This window comes from Girardinichthys multiradiatus, chromosome 10 (assembly GCF_021462225.1).
Source record: "Girardinichthys multiradiatus isolate DD_20200921_A chromosome 10, DD_fGirMul_XY1, whole genome shotgun sequence".
NCBI lineage: Eukaryota > Metazoa > Chordata > Actinopteri > Cyprinodontiformes > Goodeidae > Girardinichthys > Girardinichthys multiradiatus.
The window spans coordinates 37306681-37326538 of record NC_061803.1 but is presented as its reverse complement, the minus strand read 5'-3'; the positions used below and the strand labels follow the sequence as shown (position 1 = coordinate 37326538).

The 19858-nt window shown below is 40.9% G+C and overlaps 1 protein-coding gene across 1 annotated transcript in view; it reads right to left on the bottom strand.

Annotated features, from left to right (window-relative positions):
* The window catches only part of fasn (fatty acid synthase), a 53321-nt gene extending 37653 nt beyond the window's left edge, over positions 1-15668 (bottom strand). The window contains exons 1-9 of the mRNA XM_047376962.1: positions 15411-15668; positions 8528-8663; positions 5432-5584; positions 5180-5353; positions 4557-4757; positions 4281-4403; positions 3467-3582; positions 3188-3322; positions 1761-2220 (exon numbers count right to left, since the gene is read on the bottom strand). Coding sequence (XP_047232918.1) covers positions 1761-2220; positions 3188-3322; positions 3467-3582; positions 4281-4403; positions 4557-4757; positions 5180-5353; positions 5432-5584; positions 8528-8654 — 1489 coding nt within the window. The 5' untranslated portion in view covers positions 8655-8663; positions 15411-15668. The remainder of the gene's footprint in view (positions 1-1760; positions 2221-3187; positions 3323-3466; positions 3583-4280; positions 4404-4556; positions 4758-5179; positions 5354-5431; positions 5585-8527; positions 8664-15410) is intronic.
* Between the last annotated feature and the right edge of the window lie 4190 nt (positions 15669-19858).

Sequence of the window (19858 nt, the reverse complement as noted above, 5' to 3'; positions counted from 1 at the left end):
GTGGTACGCTTCTTTGGGGTTTCTCCACACCGTAACTCTCCCGGATGTGGGGTAAACAGTAAAGGTGGACTCATCAGAGAACAATACATGTTTCACATTGTCCACGGCCCAAGATTTGCGCTCCTTGCACCTTTGAAACCGACGTTTGGCATTGGCATGATTGACCAAAGGTTTGGCTATAGCAGCCCGGCCGTGTATATTGATCCTGTGGAGCTCCCGACGGACAGTTCTGGTGGAAACAGGAGAGTTGAGGTGCACATTTAATTCTGACATGATTTTATGTTTTTTGGATACAATCCGGGTTAGCACCCGAACATCCCTTTCAGACTGCTTCCTCTTGCGTCCACAGTTAATCCTGTTGGATGTGGTTCGTCCTTCTTGGTGGTATGCTGACATTACCCTGGATACCGTGGCTCTTGATACATCACAAAGACTTGCTGTCTTGGTCACAGATGCGCCAGCAAGACGTGCACCAACAATTTGTCCTCTTTTGAACTCGGGTATGTCACCCATAATGTTGTGTGCATTTCAATATTTTGAGCAAAACTGCTCTTACCCTGCTGATTGAACCTTCACACTCTGCTCTTACTGGTGCAATGTGCAATCAATGAAGACTGGCTACCAGGCTGGTCCAATTTAGCCATGAAACCTCCCACACTAAAATGACAGGTGTTTCAGTTTCATTGTCCAACCCCTGTATGTAACCTTTAAATTAATAGTTTGCTGAATCACAGTTTTAATTAAATTTCAGCATTCAGTCTTCATTGAGACAAATCTGTCAGCATCCCACATCTTGAATCAGTAATGTTAGCCCAGTCAGCCTTTAGACGTTCTCCAGATCTAGCAGATTATGAAGACATATCTTGTCTACAGCCTTCCTTAGGGGATTTTCTGTCAGGTTTAGTTCTGTACTCTGGCTCAGGCATTCAATAATTAACTGTCCTCTCATTAAATCATTCTTGTGATGATTTGGATGAAGGTTTGGGCTCACTGTGATGTTAATAAATCTAATCCATCTTTATCTACAGCTTTCAAGCAGACACCTGAAGGTTTAGGGTCCAGTATTCAAAACTGTTCATAAGTTTGTGTCAGTTCTATCTCCAGAAAGGTAAGCCCAGATCTTGATTCCTCCACCCTCATAGGTACAGTGGCAGGTACAGTGTTCTTTTGATGATCTAATGTATAGTTTTTGTGCCAAATCTACCTTAAAGTTTAATTTCATTAGACTGCAACACATTCTTCTACAAGTATTTAGGTCAGTTTTGACAGGCCTGAATGTTTTACTTTGACACACACACACACACACCCACACATATACACACACACACACACCATGTGTCATTGTGTGCCCAGAAGTTTGTGCTGCATTTTTTATCTGATGGCTGTGAGTTTCCATACAGACTGCCTTGCACTCATAAAGGTTTAGTTGGACATGTAAATCAGTGTGAAGGCTTTCTCTGATTTGTGGTTTTTGGGTGAATTCCTGCATGTTTGCTCTATGTGAAAGGAACTAAAAGTTCATAATAAGAGGTTTTATTGTGTCACTGGATGTGCACATCCTTTGCATTTCTATATTTTTACTGCAGCAGCAAGCTGTGCCGGAACTGTGTGCAGACAGGAAAGGATTTTGATGAGGTATGCTTGTTCAGTGCTTGGGATATGGCCACCTGGGCTTTAGTTAGTGCAGGATCGTCAGGATCAGGAATACAAGCAGATATTTGTCTGATTGCATAACTAAAGAAACATGGATGGTGACTCACCAGAGCAGATATACCACAATGGTCTAGCAGAAGCTTGCACCATCTGCACCTCCTTTATGTCACTCTGAGACCCAAGAAGAGTATAACCCCTGAAGGGCATGCTGGCAACTGGGATTTCTGACACTCTGCTAAGCAAAGACAAGAAGCTTTCATCGGAGCTGTGTTCCTTCCCCTTTTGGATGACCGCATTTGCTGCAGCCTCAGTACGGCCACACACTGGAAGCATTCTGGGAAGCGTCCTTGGTATGGTTGAGTTTGAAGGTTTACCAGCTGGCCGAAGGATAACATGAACATTTGAGCCACCGAATCCAAAGGAGTTGATTCCCACAATGCCCCCTCGAACAGGAATGGGCTGGTCAACAACTTGAACCCGGCCATCAGTTAGGGCAGGAATGTCAGGATTAGGATCATTAAAGTGCAGATTGGGAGCCCAAACTCCCCGCTCCAGAGACAGAATCACCTGAGGAAAAGATGAAAGCAATATCTGTAAATGCAAAGGACACTACAACAGTTCTGAGTCAAACCCCCAGTCGGTCGTGGCAGATGGCTGCTCACACTGAGTCTGGTTCTGCTGGAGGTTTCTTCCTGTTAAAAGGGAGTTTTTCCTCTCCACTGTCGCTACATGCATGCTCAGTATGAGGGATTGCTGCAAAGTCAATGCCAGTGACTGTCCACTGTCTCTACATGCTCATCCAGGAGGAGTGAATGCTACAAGTCACTGACTGGATGCAATCTGCTGGGTTTCCTTATATAGAAAAACCTTTTAACCAATTTGAATAATAGACTGAATTTGACTGTACTGTTTGATAGTTAGGATTAATTGGAATGTATGTACTCGACTTGAAATCTTTATCATTAGATTTAATTTATTTTGTAAAGTACCTTGAGACGACATGTGTTGTTAATTGGCGCTCCGAAAAAAACCCTGAATTGACATAAATTGAACTGAGCCGCTATGGAAGAAGAGGTATAGACAATGACTGACTGAATTGAGTTACCAGTTCAAGCTTCTTATTCATCAATCAACAACTACAGAAAAGTCAACTCCCCGTGCATGCGTGGGTTCTCACCGGATACTACGGGTTCCTCCCACAGTCCAAAGACATGCCTGTTAGGTTAATTGGTCTCTCTAAAAATGCCCTTAGGTGTGTGCTTGGTTGTTTGTGTGTTGCCTCTCTGCCTCCTGCCCACAGACTTCCCTGCAACCCACTATGGAATAAGTGGTATAGAAAATGACTGACTGAATTGAGTTACCAGCTCAAGCTTCTTATTCATCAATCAACAAATACAGAAAAGTCAATAAAAATGTCTTTCCTAAGTTTGAAACTAAAATATTTTAAGCTGGACACATTGCTCTGCTACTACTTTTTCTCAGGCCAAACAGAAGTTTGTACCAGACGGAAATGTGTTTTTTTTGTTCCACTCACCTTTGCCAGGGCAGCCAGACCAGAAGCAGGTTCTGGATGGCCCATGTTGGATTTGGTGGAGCCAATCAGCAAGGGCTCTCGCTTTGCCTGACAGAAGACACTGACGATACCATTCACCTCCTGTGGGTCTCCGACCTGTATGCACACAATAAAGATGCTGCTAAGATTAGATAATCCCTATGAAATACACTAGATGTATGAGAGCAGTGAGTGGTGATGCAAAATCTCAACAGATTAAGATGAAGGGTATGTTGATGAAGCTACAAACTGCGTATTGACCTTTGTTCCAGTGCCGTGAGCTTCAATGTACTCCACTTGTACAGGTGATATGTTTGCCTCCTGGTAGAGAAAACGAACCAAGCTCTGTTGAATGTCACCTGAAGGAAACGTTACACCTGAGGAAACCACAAAAAGAGGCTGATTAAAAAAATCAAACAGGAAACAAGGCAAATAAGGTGAACACAGCATAAATTAACACTGTGCCGAACTTCTTATTTCTTCAAGCTAATTAACTCTGAATAAACCCAAAACCTTTAATCTGGACTATTGTAGATATTCATAGTCAGGGTGGCTAAAAACATTTTTAAAGGTTTTTAATTCATCCAAAATGCAACTAGAAAATTCTGAACAAAATAATGTTCTCATCATAATTTAACTCTAAGTTATTAAACTTAGTCATGTGTAAAACTTTAAAGGTTTCATTTTATTGCAAATGAGGACTTCATTCTCAGAAGGGGCGACTGTGGCTCAGTGGGAAAAGTAGTTGTCTAGCTGTCAGAAAGTTGTGGGTTCAATACCTGTCACTAGTTGATGTTCCCCTGTCACTAGTTGATGTTCCCCTGGGCAAGGCACTTAACCCCCAAGGTGCCTGCATATTGGTGTATGAATGTGTACGTTTTTGGCAATAGGGTGTTATTGTGAAATGCTATGAGTGGTCAATTAAACTAGAAAAGCGCTACATACATTTAATCAATTTTATACATCCTGAAGCTCTTTAGGCCATATTCTCACAACAATGTTCTTTTATCTCTTAGATCATGCGTCAGAGAGGTAATATCACCTGAATTTACAGGGTTTTGGTGGGTCTACTGACCTTGCTCTTTGTATCCATCTGTATTGTTGCCTGCATTGATTATGGTGGCATAAACTCTCTTTGTTGCAGAAAGCTTGGTCAGCAGCACTGCTACTGCTGCTTCAGATCGGCAGTATCCATTTCCTTATTAAAAATAACACAAGAACAGTGATTACAGTCAGACTATTTGCTCAGATTTGTAAGAAAGTCTAAAAAGAAAGTTGAGCTGTTCTTGAACCAGAAATGAGCATTTTCTCCATTATAGTGCTCAAATATTTTTTGGCCACATTCTTCTACCTGATGAGTCAAAAGACTTGCAGGTGCCCTCAGGACTGAGCATTCCCAGCTTCATAAACTGGACTGAAGTATTTGGCTTGAGCAGCAGGTTGACTCCCCCCACCAGGGCAGCATCGATGTGGCCCTGTCGAATTGCATGAAAGGCATTTTCCAAAGCCAGCAGGCTGGAGGAGCAGGCTGTATCGATAGTAATGCTGGGGCCTGGGGGGAATATTTGAGGAATTAAACATCTGATTCAGAGCATTTAGAGTATGGATTGACTCCAGTCATTCAAATAACACTGACAACACAGCAGAAAGGTTGCATATGGTGGAGGAAATTATTGTTGTGTTATTTTTCTCTTCAAAACTGTAAAACAGAAGTATACAAGATAAAAGTTAACTACTGCATCAACACTGTGCTTTTCACAATCAGTGTTTTATCTAGTGTCTTGGTTGCTTAAATTAGTCAGCATTATCTTTGACCCCTCAGGACATGGAGAACATCTGAAGGAGTCATGGAGTTGGTGGAGGGACATATTGGCCCTCTGCACCTATAGGTCCAATTTGTTTTTAAGTGATGCTGATATATAGAACTACTGTTACTATATGGAGCCATCAGTTGGTTACTAACTGTCCACAAACCTTTGAAGTCAAAAAAGTAAGAGAGTCGGTTGGCCAGCATGGCACGTTGGCAGCCTGTCATACTGTAGCCCAACAACTCCTCTGGATCTCTGCTGAAGGCCTCACCAGCCTCAGAGCCACTCACTCCAATATAGACTCCTGTCCTACTTCCACGCATGGTGCTTGGATTCAGACCTGTTGCAACAAGTTTTATCAATAGCAGTTCAGTTAGGTGTATATGCATGTCATTTATACTTCACCGTGTTAACGCACCTCCGTCCACGATGGCCTCATAGGCAACCTCCAGCATGAGACGGAGCTGGGGGTCCATGGTGTTGGCCTGTTTGGGGTGGACTCCAAAGAAAGGTGCATCAAAATGACTAATGTCCTTCAGTTTGCCGTTCCTTTTCGGAAGACCATACAGACCTTCAGGAAAGCAGAAAGAGCATGGTTTACTTGGGGTTCACTGCTGAAACAATTATGTTAATTAATGTAAATGCCTCATATGTGAAGTCCTTTAAAAATGATACATTTATGATGAATAAATGTTAAACATTACTTATCTTAAAGAAAATTAAAGATTTGTAATTCATTTAAAACAGGGCAATGCATATTAATCAACATCAGCAGGGGTTCGCACGTAAATACGCCAGATTCAGCCTTAAAGGTTAATTTTCATCTGCAGTCCCACAGCAGGTTGGTGTAAAAACATGACAAAGACATAATACACATACATACAAACACACACACACACACACACACACACACACACACAGACAGACATACAGGACAATTTAAAACAAGCAACTACAATAATACTTTAACAAAGTGTTACTAAATACAGTCATACAACACAGAAACAAAAATATTTTTGGAAGACTAAATGAACAAAACCAATATACGATAGATATATTATTAATATTAAAATGTTAATAAAACGCTAAATTAGATTAAGTGTGTATATTTGATTGTCCAGGAGCCACTTTTTACTGATTTAGAGAATTTTATTACATGTTACCGGTCATGCTCAAAGTCAGTCACTAAACTGTATTTACATAATCAAATATTTTTCTTTATATACCCAAAATTAACCACAGTACAAGGTTTTCTGTTGAGATTCGGTATGATCGTGAAAAGACACCCCCATGTAAGCTTGGGAAATAGGGTAGACCATGTATAGTTGAAACTTGGGTACAGTTCTTCAATAAGTTGTGTGCGCAACAAGCCTGACCAAAGATTTTTGCCTAGTATTAACATCCTCTGAGTCTGGGAAATTTGACCAATGTGCATCACTCCACAACGTTATTGGCAGGCTAAGCTAAGTTTTTCCCCTTTTTCTGTCCCTTCCACGTTGAACAACTTCTTTTCCTTTCATAAACCTTCATCTATGATCTAAAAAGTGACATATTGATTGACACCGTCTTATGCAAGATTACTCTACAATCTAGACAAATGCCGAGATAGGTCATCAGCTGAGACAGTTGACCACAGTTTAGAAACAAAGTCTTGATGTCTCAACTTCACACATGGTCCAATTCTATTGCATCTCATGCTTTCTAGTTGCAAAGTTAAACAAGTAAAAAGTAGATGTGAAAATAGTATCCATGCATCCATCAGCAGCGCCATTTTGAAAATAATATCTTAAATGTCAACTATAAAACTGCTACACCAAAAAACTACTTTAGGTAATTGTAATACGGCATGTTCATGATCATCTATCATCCGTCCTACTAATGTGACTAGGTTTTTTGATAACTTATCCACAGTCTTGTCAAGGTGTGGTTTCTCTACAAAGACATTTGTCATGTGGACAAAACTGATCTAACAAGAGTCCAGAATTCCAGACATGTCATAGTGCCAAGGGAGAGAAAAAGTGTTGGAAGTGTTATGTCTGCAGTGGCAGGATTTTGTAATAATAATAATAATAATTATATAGATAAGAAAAGATCATGCTATTGTCTTTCCCACCACACTGCACACACCACCTGCACCCTCTTGGCAGAACTGTTTATGGGCCCATAAAGAAACATCTCAACAAGCATGCATTCTGGGCCAACAGTCCCCATTTATGAGCTACCAGAGATCATAAACAGGTTTTGACAGCCTTGCCTCACAATGTGCAAAAGGGATTTATGAGCACCAGGATCTAGCCAAACAAAAAGAGACACCTTTAAAGAACATAACTCCCATCCTCAGAAAGTGAGGTAGAACCTCCAGATAAATTGCTCCCAGGGTTGTCAACAGACAGCTTCACGCCTCATCCTGGACCATCCTCTGCTGCCTGTCCTACTGGATGGCCGTCTACCTCCCCAGGTCTTTTGCATGATAACACATAGGGACCCTGGTTCTTCCAGCTCCTACAGTAACTATTAACTCACAGTGTGTTTATGAAATAACCCTAACTTTAGTTCCTGTTTCTGTGTTGCTACAAGAGGAAGTCAGCGCCACTGAAGTAGGAGAAATTAAGAAAATGTCAACTAATTTCTGGCACATCAAACTAAAATTTACTAACTTATTTTTATGCATTTGTTTTTCTAGGCACGTTTCACCAACAGCATAGTCCAGGATTTTCCCCTGAAGTAATAAGGCCGAGGTTCTTGCCAGAGCATTTCAGCGTGTCGCTGCTACGCTAAAATTAGGCCGAGCGTATCGGCCCTTTGACTGACATCTGGGCTCCCTCCGTTTTTCTGTCGGCTTTAGCGCATGCACTGAGTCTGTTCCTGCTTCCTTTCACCCTATGACCCTGTGTGACGCTAACAGTAAGGCATTCACCAAAAAGGTATTCACCAAAAGCTGGACCCAGAAAGCCTAGAGGAACCAGTAATATCCTCACTGACATCCCTGTCAAAGAGGCCCTCAAAGAAGGAAGACAACGGTCCTCGAAAAAGTTGAAAAGGTAACAAACATCAGGGTAGTAAAAAAAAAAAAAGAAAAAGGCGTAAAGACACCAGACGTCTGGTCTGCGCCAAATGGTTGACAATGTTACGGCAGGTAGAGCGATGGGTTTCCTACTTCAGGAGTGGCGTCTGGTCATGTAGAGTGTACTGATGGTGGCCGCGGCCACATGACAACTGTGAGAGTGACGACTGAATATTGAGTTTTATTCTATTGTTATATGTTGTTTAAAGTTTGTTGTTTATGTGTTAATTTAAATAAATGAATAAATGTAATTTTTAAAGTTTGTCTGATTTACTTTTAAATTTCTACAACATCCACAGTGGATAGTTAGGCACCTTTAAAGTATCATAAATAAGTGTATCAACTTTGCCCTATATGGGTTTAGCACATAACTGAATTATTTAAAAAACACGAGTGAAGACTTGAAGATAAACAGACGTAATTTAATATACCATTTTCCCCATATCTAACCTGGTGTCCACCGTCGGTCATCCTCTGTGACCATGTCCACACCATTGATGAGGTTTTCCCAAAATTCCTCCAGGTTGTCAGACTCTGGCAAACGGCCTGATATTCCCGCTATGACGATCTCATCCATCCTGGATTACTGTAAACAGATGGAGAAAGAGGGTAAAAACATCACTGCAGGATAAATAAAGGCAACAATAAACTCTGTCTAAAAGGACATTTTTAATTCTCAACAAGGTTTTTGCTTCTGGATGATAAACTGGTAGCTTATTCCAGAGGACACCAATGGCTAAATGCTCTGAATCTCCTACTTTTAGAACCTATAGAAACCACAGTATAATAACCTGAGGGGAAATGTTTGTTTCACAGTTGTTAGAAGTGCTGCCTGTAAGCAAGAACATCCTTTGTTCAAATCTCAGTTGGGTCTTTCAGTGTAGAGTTTGGTTCCCTGTGGATATGTGGGTTCTCTCTGGGTATTCTAGGTTCATCACACTTTAAAATAACCATGTGACTCAGTGCATTCAGCCATCCAGGTGCAGTAAGGATAACTTGCTGAAGATCAAACTGAGCATCAGAATTAGGCAAAAGGGAGGTTACAGTACTCTTAATTGTAGCATAGTCGTCGCCAGGCGGGCTGGTCTGAGTCTTTCAGAACCTGCTCGTTCACTGGGATTTTCACACACAACCATGTTTTAGATTCACAGAATATGCTCTAAAAAGGGAAGCACACAGGGAGCAGAGCTCTAGGTGAAGAAACCTTATTGCTGTCAGAGGAGAATGGGCAAACTGGTTCTAGGTGATAGAAATGCTCTAATAACCACTGGTCACCACCAAAGTTACAGCACGTAAAACCTCTAAGCAGATGAGCTACAGCAGCAGAAGATCCCCCCCCAGGTGCCACTTGTGTCAGTGAAAAACAGGAAACTGTTCCTGGTCTGATGAGACTTGATTTTAGCTGCAACATTCAGATGTTTGGGTCACAGTTTGGTGTAACCAACATGAAGGCATGGATCCATCCTTCCTTATAGTAATAGTTCAGGATGGTGGTGCTATCATGGTGTGGGTTATATTTTCTAGGAACACTTTGGGCTCATTAATACCAGGTTAGCCTCATTTACCCCACAGTCCACCTGAGTGTTGTTGGTGACCAGGTCCATCCCTTCATGACTACATGCATGTACCATCTGCCGATGGATACTTCCAGCAGGATAATGCTCTATGTGACAAAGTTAAAATCATCTAAAACTGGTTTCTTGAACATGACAATGAGTCCACTGAACTCCAATGGCCTCTACAGTCACTAGGTCTCAGTCCAATGGAGAACCTTCAGGATGTGGTGGAACTGGAGGTTGTCATAATTTTTCAGCTGACAAATCTGCACCATCTGAGTTATGCTGTCATGTCAATGTGGACCAGAATCTATGAGGAATGTTTCTGACACATTGTTGAATCAATGCCATGCAGAATTAAGGCAGTTCTGGAGGTAATGAGGGGTCCAACCTGACACTAGGAAAGTGTACCTAATAAAGTGGTCAGCTGGTGTTTGTACACTTTTGATCAAAGTCTAAAGACTTAAGGATTCACGTTTCATGCTGCTGCATTGTACCAGGTTGTAAGCTGAACTTTGGATTGTCTATTGAGCAAAACTAAGATTTAAACTCCAACAGGCTGTTGGATCTCATAAGTTTAGAACCATGAGCCACAAAACCCAAAACAGATCTTAATGAAAGGACTCAGTAGTTCCCACCAGTCTTGTTGATCACTTCAGAAATTTGTTTCAGGGAGAAGAAGCAGATAGGAGAGATTCTGCTGTCTGGACTGGTGAAGTTCCAAAGTTTGCCTGAAGAAGTTACAATTTTGGGTTTTATGAGGACTTTTTTAGTCTCAGCCATGGCAATAACGAGGACAAAGATTTTAAAACACAAAACTGCAGACTTTTGACTGCGGTGAAGTTAGTTTTCCTCCCGTTTGATCCAATATAGGAAGTCTGATTACGGGCAGCTGCTCCATGCCTGCTCCCTCCTGCAGACGCAGGTTCGCTAAAGGACCGTCAATAAATTTCAGAACCAAACCCACTGTTTCATGGTGATATACAGGTCCTTCTCAAAAAATTTGCACATTGTGATAAAGTTCATTATTTTCCATAATGTCATGATGAAAATTTAACATTCATATATTTTAGATTCATTGCACACTAACTGAAATATTTCAGGTCTTTTATTGTCTTAATACGGATGATTGTGGCATACAGCTCATGAAAACCCAAAATTCCTATCTCACAAAATTAGCATATCATTAAAAGGGTCTCTAAACGAGCTATGAACCTAATCATCTGAATCAACGAGTTAACTCTAAACACCTGCAAAAGATTCCTGAGGCCTTTAAAACTCCCAGCCTGGTTCATCACTCAAAACCCCAATCATGGGTAAGACTGCCGACCTGACTGCTGTCCAGAAGGCCACTATTGACACCCTCAAGCAAGAGGGTAAGACACAGAAAGAAATTTCTGAACGAATAGGCTGTTCCCAGAGTGCTGTATCAAGGCACCTCAGTGGGAAGTCTGTGGGAAGGAAAACGTGTGGCAGAAAACGCTGCACAACGAGAAGAGGTGACCGGACCCTGAGGAAGATTGTGGAGAAGGGCCGATTCCAGACCTTGGGGGACCTGCGGAAGCAGTGGACTGAGTCTGGAGTAGAAACATCCAGAGCCACCGTGCACAGGCGTGTGCAGAAAATGGGCTACAGGTGCCGCATTCCCCAGACCTGGGCTACAGAGAAGCAGCACTGGACTGTTGCTCAGTGGTCCAAAGTACTTTTTTCGGATGAAAGCAAATTCTGCATGTCATTCGGAAATCAAGGTGCCAGAGTCTGGAGGAAGACTGGAGAGAAGGAAATGCCAAAATGCCAGAAGTCCAGTGTCAAGTACCCACAGTCAGTGATGGTCTGGGGTGCCGTGTCAGCTGCTGGTGTTGGTCCACTGTGTTTTATCAAGGGCAGGGTCAATGCAGCTAGCTATCAGGAGATTTTGGAGCACTTCATGCTTCCGTCTGCTGAAAAGCTTTATGGAGATGAAGATTTCATTTTTCAGCACGACCTGGCACCTGCTCACAGTGCCAAAACCACTGGTAAATGGTTTACTGACCATGGTATCACTGTGCTCAATTGGCCTGCCAACTCTCCTGACCTGAACCCCATAGAGAATCTGTGGGATATTGTGAAGAGAACGTTGAGAGACTCAAGACCCAACACTCTGGATGAGCTAAAGGCCGCTATCGAAGCATCCTGGGCCTCCATAAGACCTCAGCAGTGCCACAGGCTGATTGCCTCCATGCCGCGCCGCATTGAAGCAGTCATTTCTGCAAAAGGATTCCCGACCAAGTATTGAGTGCATAACTGTACATGATTATTTGAAGGTTGACGTTTTTTGTATTAAAAACACTTTTCTTTTATTGATCGGATGAAATATGCTAATTTTGTGAGATAGGAATTTTGGGTTTTCATGAGCTGTATGCCAAAATCATTCGTATTAAGACAATAAAAGACCTGAAATATTTCAGTTAATGTGCAATGAATCTAAAATATACGAATATTAAATTTTCATCATTACATTATAGAAAATAATGAACTTTATCACAATATGCTAATTTTTTGAGAAGGACCTGTAGTTTTGTGTGTTTTGAGGGAAATGTGCATCTGAACAGCAGACTTTATGTTTGATCAGCTGGTTTAGGATATAATTAAATACAGCACTCTGCCTGTGTGTAATTCAGAAACTGATGTGTCCTTTTTCTTTTCTTTCAGCCTTCAGGTTTATGATTTGTAAATAGTAAAATTATATTTGGGTTTGACCCGCTCCGGCCACTATGGTCCTTAATATTATTGTAGTCCCTCATGTGTTTTATTAACTTTTCCCTGTAGTACCTCAGCAAAAACCTTCTAATTTCTCCCGATCCCATGGCCAATCAGTGAACAGCAGTCTGTTCACGTCACATGTAGTCCCTACTCAGCATCAGTCGGACCTACTCAGGGGCAGGGACCAAAAAAGCAGTTAAAGGTACAAAAAAAAAAAAACAGTAATGGAAATGCACGCAAAGTGAGCCGAGTAGAGTCAAGTAGTGCCAAATGAAGCCAGTGGAAAAGGGGCAATGGATAGCCCAACAAATCCTCTGGATCAGCACAGGTGAAATTTGTGGGGGTCTTGTACTTAACTTTTTTCTTCCAACAAATTTCAAATGACTAACTACGACAAACCTTAGCAGTGACTGATAATTATGAGAGACCTTGCTTGTGCAACTTAACAATCCTTCTATGCTGACCCCCTGATGTCAAAGGTCATCAGGTGGTCATGACAGTTTAAACCTGACTGAAAATGAAAAGAATGCTTTATGGGCAGATTTGACTTTTTAAGGTTAATGATCTTAAACTGTTGAGCTGATAAAAAGCCTGTTTCGAATTTAAATTATTTACTGCCTACAACCAGGGTTTATCCACCATTAGGGAATAATTCTTTCCAAACCAACCTTGCAGTGTGTGAAAAAAACCCTGTGTTGAATGGTGAACTAACTACAGTTTTCAGAAAGCTGAGCTCAATTTCACAAGCCAAACACAGAGCTGATTATAACCTGACCTGCATACATTAATAATGTAAATAGAACATCTGACAGCTGAAAGATCTAAAAAAGCAACAAATCTCTTAAAAGGATTTTTTTAAAACAGTCAAAAAACTAAATAATTGACATCCATCAGTCTGGAAAGGATTACTAAGCCATTTTTCTGACTTTGGGAATCCAGTAAACCAAGAGCCATTATTCACAACTAGAGAAGACATGCAGCAGTGGTGAACCTTCACAAGAGATGTCAACCACAATCAGCCACAACTACTCCTAGAGCTCACTGATGATTTCTAAAACCTTTGGGAAATTATTCTGTGAACTGACGAGACTACAGAGGGATATTATGGATGGTGTGGTTCATCTGGAGTAAAACCAACACAGAATTTCAGAAACAGACCATCATATTGACAGTCACACATGGTGGGGGTAGTATGATGGTCTGGAGCTGCTTTGCTTCCTCAAGACCTGGAAGACTTGCCATAATTGATGGAATCATGAATTTTGCTCTCTACCAAATAATCCTGCAGCCATCAGTACAGAACCTTAAGCCCAATCACACTTTTGTTCTGCAGCGATGATCCAAAGCACAGTAGCAAGGCCACCTCTGAATGACTCCCAAGGAGTGGCCTAACCAAACTATGGACTTAAATCCAGTTCAGAAGATTTATTATGACCTTAAATATGTTGTTCTTACTGGGAAACCCTCCAAAATGGCTGAATTCAAACATTTTTGCAGTGGAAGGGGCCACATTTTCTCAGTGGTGATGTTAAAGACTAATGACCAGCTCCCAAAAACTCTGGCTGTCAGTTGCTGTTGGTAAGGGTTGGCAGAATAGTTATCAAAATTAGGAGGCAATTCGTTTTTCATATGAGGCCAGGTTGGTTTGGATATCTTTGAAAACTGCTTTTTATATTCTGGTCATCTTTGTCTGATATAAAATATGTTCAATTATCTGAAACATTTAAGTGTGGCAAAAAAGGAAAAACAAGAAATATGTAAGGCATTTAATACTTTTTCACAGTACTGTACACTATTAATGTCAGACCAAATGATAATGGTTGGATGATCTGCTCAGAGACCTTCTCAAATCCAGTTCAGCACACTGCTCAGTCCAAAACACATTTATGAATAATTTTCTAATTTCTAAATTTTAGGGTTATGAAAACTACACTACAAACTAGTCTCAGAAGATGCTGGAGAAGATGGTTTAGTAGAAAAAGAGAGATGGACTTATGGATAAATTAGCCAACATCTTCAGTACACACTGATCTACTCACAGACTAGCCACTAAACAAACAGCAGTGTTCCTGAACACAGTCTATTCCATTGCGCTTCCTTATGTTTAGCGCTTCCTTATGTTTAGCTTCAGTGCATGTCACAACAGGTGAAGATCTGTCACCGGCTTGATGAACAGAAGAACACAGTACTGACAAATGCTGTGTCTCCAGGTGACAGTTGTTGTGGATCAGTGCTATTTAAATAAATTGAACAAGGCCTTTAATTTAGTACCAACTACAACTGCAAAACATGCAACAGCTTCAGCACCATCAGACAGACCATCTGGACAGCCAGAACCTATGTGACAAAAAACACTGGGTGGTCCTGCAAGTATGAGAAAACTTGTTTCTTGTAGGAGTGCTGATGGAGCCAGCCAGGTCCTTCTGCCCTGGGTAGAGAGCCATAAATCCCATCCTCAACACTGCTGATTAGCCAAATTATTCCAGCAAAAAGAAAAAGATCCATAAACTAATTTGTTTATTAAATGTCTAAGAATCATAGAGTAATATCACTCTGACAATTGCTAAAGTATTAGGTTTACAGCAACATCAAGAAGTACAGCGTGTCTCCCTTGTTAGAGGATGAGAGGATTTTTTTAACAAAGCAGACATACAGCTTCAGGAACCTGCTCCTCCAGACCTGATCTACTAAATGCACAGAACCGGTTGGTCACATTTCAAGGGAGTGTAACATTTCGATACAGACATGCACTAGAAAGAGCCTTGCATGGTGAAAGAAAGCCACTGTTATGTTGCCCAACAAACTCTCCCTTCATTAAAATGACCACGGTGTGGGTAGAAAAGCACATTTATAATAACATTAAGCATCAACAGAAAGTCAAACTTCAACGAAAATAAACTAAATAAACCAAATGTTGATCAAATGCTAATACATTGTAAGTCTAAAACCACAATATTTTTACAGCTACATTTTAAAAGTGACGCGGCAAAATGAGATAATGGACATGAAGCCATGTGGAAAAGCAGAGATTTCACCTGTGTTCTGCACTCTTCTCACGTCCTTAAAAATATAATAAACCAGGTCGGGTTTCGGTGCTGAATTAGTTCGGAAGGCAGTTCAGTTCGGTTCCGTTGATAGCCGGCTCCTCTCCTGTTCAGCTTCCGTGCTTCTTTCCCTTTCTTCTCGGATGAATATAAATGTGCTGTATAATGGCTGGCCACGCCACATGGGCTGACAGCCGCTTCACGTTACAGTCCAATGAGAGGAGAGGCAGAGTTTCTGGATCCAGCCAGTGATGGAGTAATTCGTTGGCATGTCAGCAGGGGGGTTACTCCCGTTCAGACTGACTCTCTTCTCACCCGGCCCAAGTCGCTTTGGTCGATCACCCCTGACGTTTCACTAAACGTTGTGCAACTTAAGTGTTGGCCTAATTCAGACCAACATTCTATTTAGTTTTTCAATAATTCTATCCTATATTTCTTTAGGTGTCTCAAGAAGACATTTTGTTAAACCACTAAAGACTGGATAATACATTTACTGGTTTAATCCCAAACATTTTGTTAACTTTTAATTTCAATTCATTATTTCATTCTTCCATTCTTATCTAAAATTCTTGAGAAAATAGTTGCTAATCAAATGTGTGAGCATTTATACAGCAATGACCTGTTTGAAGAGTTTCAGTCAGGCTTCAGAGTTCATCATAGCACTGAAACAGCTCTGCTGAAAGTCACTAATGATATTCTTATGGCCTCAAATAATGAACTTGTGTCTGTTCTGGTTCTGTTAGATCTCAGTGCTGCATTTGATATAGTTGATCACAATATTCTCTTAGAAAGGCTGGAATATGCTGTAGGGATCAGGGAACAGAACTAGGCTGGTTTAAATCTTATTTGTCTGACAGATTCCAGTTTGTTCATGTAAATGATAAATCATCTTTAAACTCTAGGGCTAATTGTGGAGTACCACAGGGTTCAGTACTTGGGCCAATTCTCTTTACTATATATATGCTTCCAATAGGTAAAATTATCAGGCAGCATGGGATTCTTTTTCACTGTTAATGCTGTTGATACTCAGCTTTACTTATCCATAAATCCTGATGAGCCCAACCAGTTAGATAGACTACAGTCATGTCTTGAAGACATAAAAACTTGGATGACTTTAATTTTTTTACTTCTAAAGTCAGACAAGACAGAAGTTGTTGTCTTTGGACCGGAGTCTTTAAAACAGAAACTGCTTAGTCAATCCCTTAACCTGGATGGCATTAAACTGACCTCCGGTAATAAAGTAAAAAACCTTGGTGTTATTTTTGACCAGGACATGTCATTTAAATCTCATATTAAACAGGGTTTTCCTTCTTTCACCTTCCGGAACATTGCCAAAATTAGATATATCCTATCCAGGAGTGACACTGAAAAACTAGTCCATGCATTTGTTACTTCAAGGCTGGACTATTGTAATTCTTTACTATCAGAATGTCCACAAAATGCAGTTAAACCCCTTCAGCTGATTCAAAATGCTGCAGCAAGTGTTCTGATGAAAATTAAAAAGAGAGATCATATTTCTCCTAATTTAGCTTCCCTTCATTGGCTACCTGTTAAATCCAGAATTGAATTTAAAATTCTCCTCCTCACATATAAAACCCTTAATGATCTAGCTACATCATACACCAGAGATCTGATTGTTCCATATGTTCCTAACAGAGCAATTCGTTCTGAGACTGCAGGTTTAGTGGTGGTTCCTAGTGTCTCTAGAAGTAGAATGGGAGGCAGATTCTTCAGTTATCGAGCTACTTTTCTCTTTTTCAATGGATATAATCAGTCTGACAAAGAGAGGTATCCCAATCCTTGTGGTTTTTAGTATAACAATGGCCATAAGTGGGCTCTAGATGGACAAACTTTATCAGTTTATTATTTTACTTAGTACCCTACACGTGGCCCGTTCTGGGGTGTCCGGACTCTGGCACTCGGCGGTTTGGTCTGGCCTACCCCGCGCCGTGGGGTGCCTTGAGACGACATTGTTGTAAATAAGCGCTATATAAATAAATAAACTGAAACTATCTCTGTAGTTATGCTGCTATAGGCTTAGGCTGCTGGAGGACATAATGACCACTTTCACCCTCTTCGCTACATTCTCACAATACTCTCCAATTTTGCATTATTTGCTGTTATTTCAGTTTTAAACTTTATGTTCTCTCTCTTTTCTCTTCCTAGAAGCTACACCTGGCCTGACTCTGTGTCTACCTGTGACACCTTTCTGGAGAGGGGCATCGTCCAAGCTTCTGCTGGCAACACCTTAATGCTCACCTTCTACAGATGATCCACATGAACCTGTCTCTCAGTGTTTAACCCTTTCTCTCTCCAAGATATAGCAATTGACTGAGCTTTTACTGTAACTAATTAGATGTGCTCTCTTCCAGACTCTATCCTTGAAAACTGGTTCAGAGTTTATCTGTTCTTTCTTTCTAACTGAAACGACAAAAGGAGTCACATCCACTAAGATGTACTTTTCCTTCCCATAGAACGTACTCCTGGATCAGTGCTTCTGTGGTCTCTTTGTGTCTCTGCTCTGTTCTTTTAAACCCCCAGTCGGTCGTGGCAGATGGCCGCTCACACTGAGCCTGATTCTGCTGGAGGTTTCTTCCTGTTAAAAGGGAGATCTCCTCTCCACTGTCGCTACATGCATGCTCAGTATGAGGGATTGCTGCAAAGTCAACGCCAGTGACTGTCCACTGTCTCTACATGTTCATCTAGGAGGAGTGAATGCTGCAAGTCACTGACTGGATGCAATCTGCTGGGTTTCCTTAAATAGAAAAACGTTTTATCCAATTTGAATAAATAACTGAATCTGACGGCACTATTCAATGATTAGGATTAATTGGAATGTATGTACCTGACTTTTGTGAAGTGCCTTGAGACATGTGTTTTGAATTGGCGCTATATAAATAAACTGAATTGAATTATCCTAAAAAATAAATGATACACAAGCACGAATATCTCTTCAGACCGGCGTTTTCACACGTTCATGTCAACAACGAATTATTCGGCATGACACGTGATTTGACCAATCACATAACGGAGGTGTGAGGGTTTATCCAATCACCATAGAGAGGTGTCTGCTTTGTAGACATAAGCCGATTACAAGGCAGGGCTAGATGATGACATCACCAGAGGCTCTCGCGTGATCTCTTTGGGTTACTGGAGTTCATCGTCTCAGGCCTGCTGCTCTAAGGACTCTTAACCCAGCTACTGTGGTAATACAGAGATAAAACCTTGCTAAATAGATAGCTAAACAAACTGATAGCGGCTCAGGTCAAGTTATTTCAAGATCAGACTGCATGCTTAGTTTTAAATTAGTTGAAGTTTGTGGAAATTCCTGAGTCAACATTTATATAAATAAAAGTATCATGGTCTGATTTTGATTTTCTTTTTCATGACTGAGGAACATTTTGTTCCTCTTTGAAAGTGGTTCACAGGGAAGAAAGAGAGACACTGATGACTCCCAGGCATCACCAACACAGTTTGCAACCTCTCTATCAGAAGTTTTAGAACCAAGGTATGGAATGGTCACACAATAGTGCTCCACTAGATGACTTTTAAACAAGTAAAAAGTAGAGTGCCAGTTATCCTCTCCTCAATACACCCACTGATGTGCAGGACAGCGAGTTCAATGTCTCTCTACAAGGTATCTTTTAGTTTTATTGACATAGGTTGTAGTCCCCACACCATCACACTACCTGTTGTAACTTAACCATGTTAATTATTTTATTCTCATTGCTGATGGGTTCCAAGGTTGTTGAATTTTAAATTAACCCAATGAGCTACTTTGTACTAAATTCTGTAGTCTAGTGTTGTGACAGAAAGAAACAAAGGACTGAACACACTTCCTTAAGGGGCCCTTGCTGCAAATGTGATGGAGCATAAATTCTTCCTGCTGACATGTATTGTCTTTCTGCTAGGTCAATAATTCTGTTACAGAGGGATGTAACAGTATGCTTGCTGAAGGTTAACCAAACAATAGCAAAGCTATTTTTTCTCTTTTTGTGAGACATCATAAAGTAAAGAGCAAGTGTGACTATTATTTGGGAACTGAGTAACACTAGAATAGAATAGGTTTATTGGACGGGGACTTTGTATATTAATAGCATTGATGCAAATGAGCCAGAGTTATACAAACATACAGACAGACATAAAGTACATACATATATACAGTAGTCAGGTTCTATGGACTGAAGAAATGAACAAAGAACAGAGTTCAGGAGGGCAACTGCGAGGTTGTCCTAAAGAGACAATGAGTTCAGGAGCACAAATGACAACAATGGAGATGATGATAACAAGGCCAGGGGTGTAGATGGTGATGATAGTACTGAGCAGAGTCTAGGGCTCTGAAACTGGAGAATACTGGGCTCTGATGTCTGCTGTTGGCTGCTGGAAAGTGCTGAAGAAGATGCTGGTGATGCTGGGTAAGGTATTAAGACACCCACTAG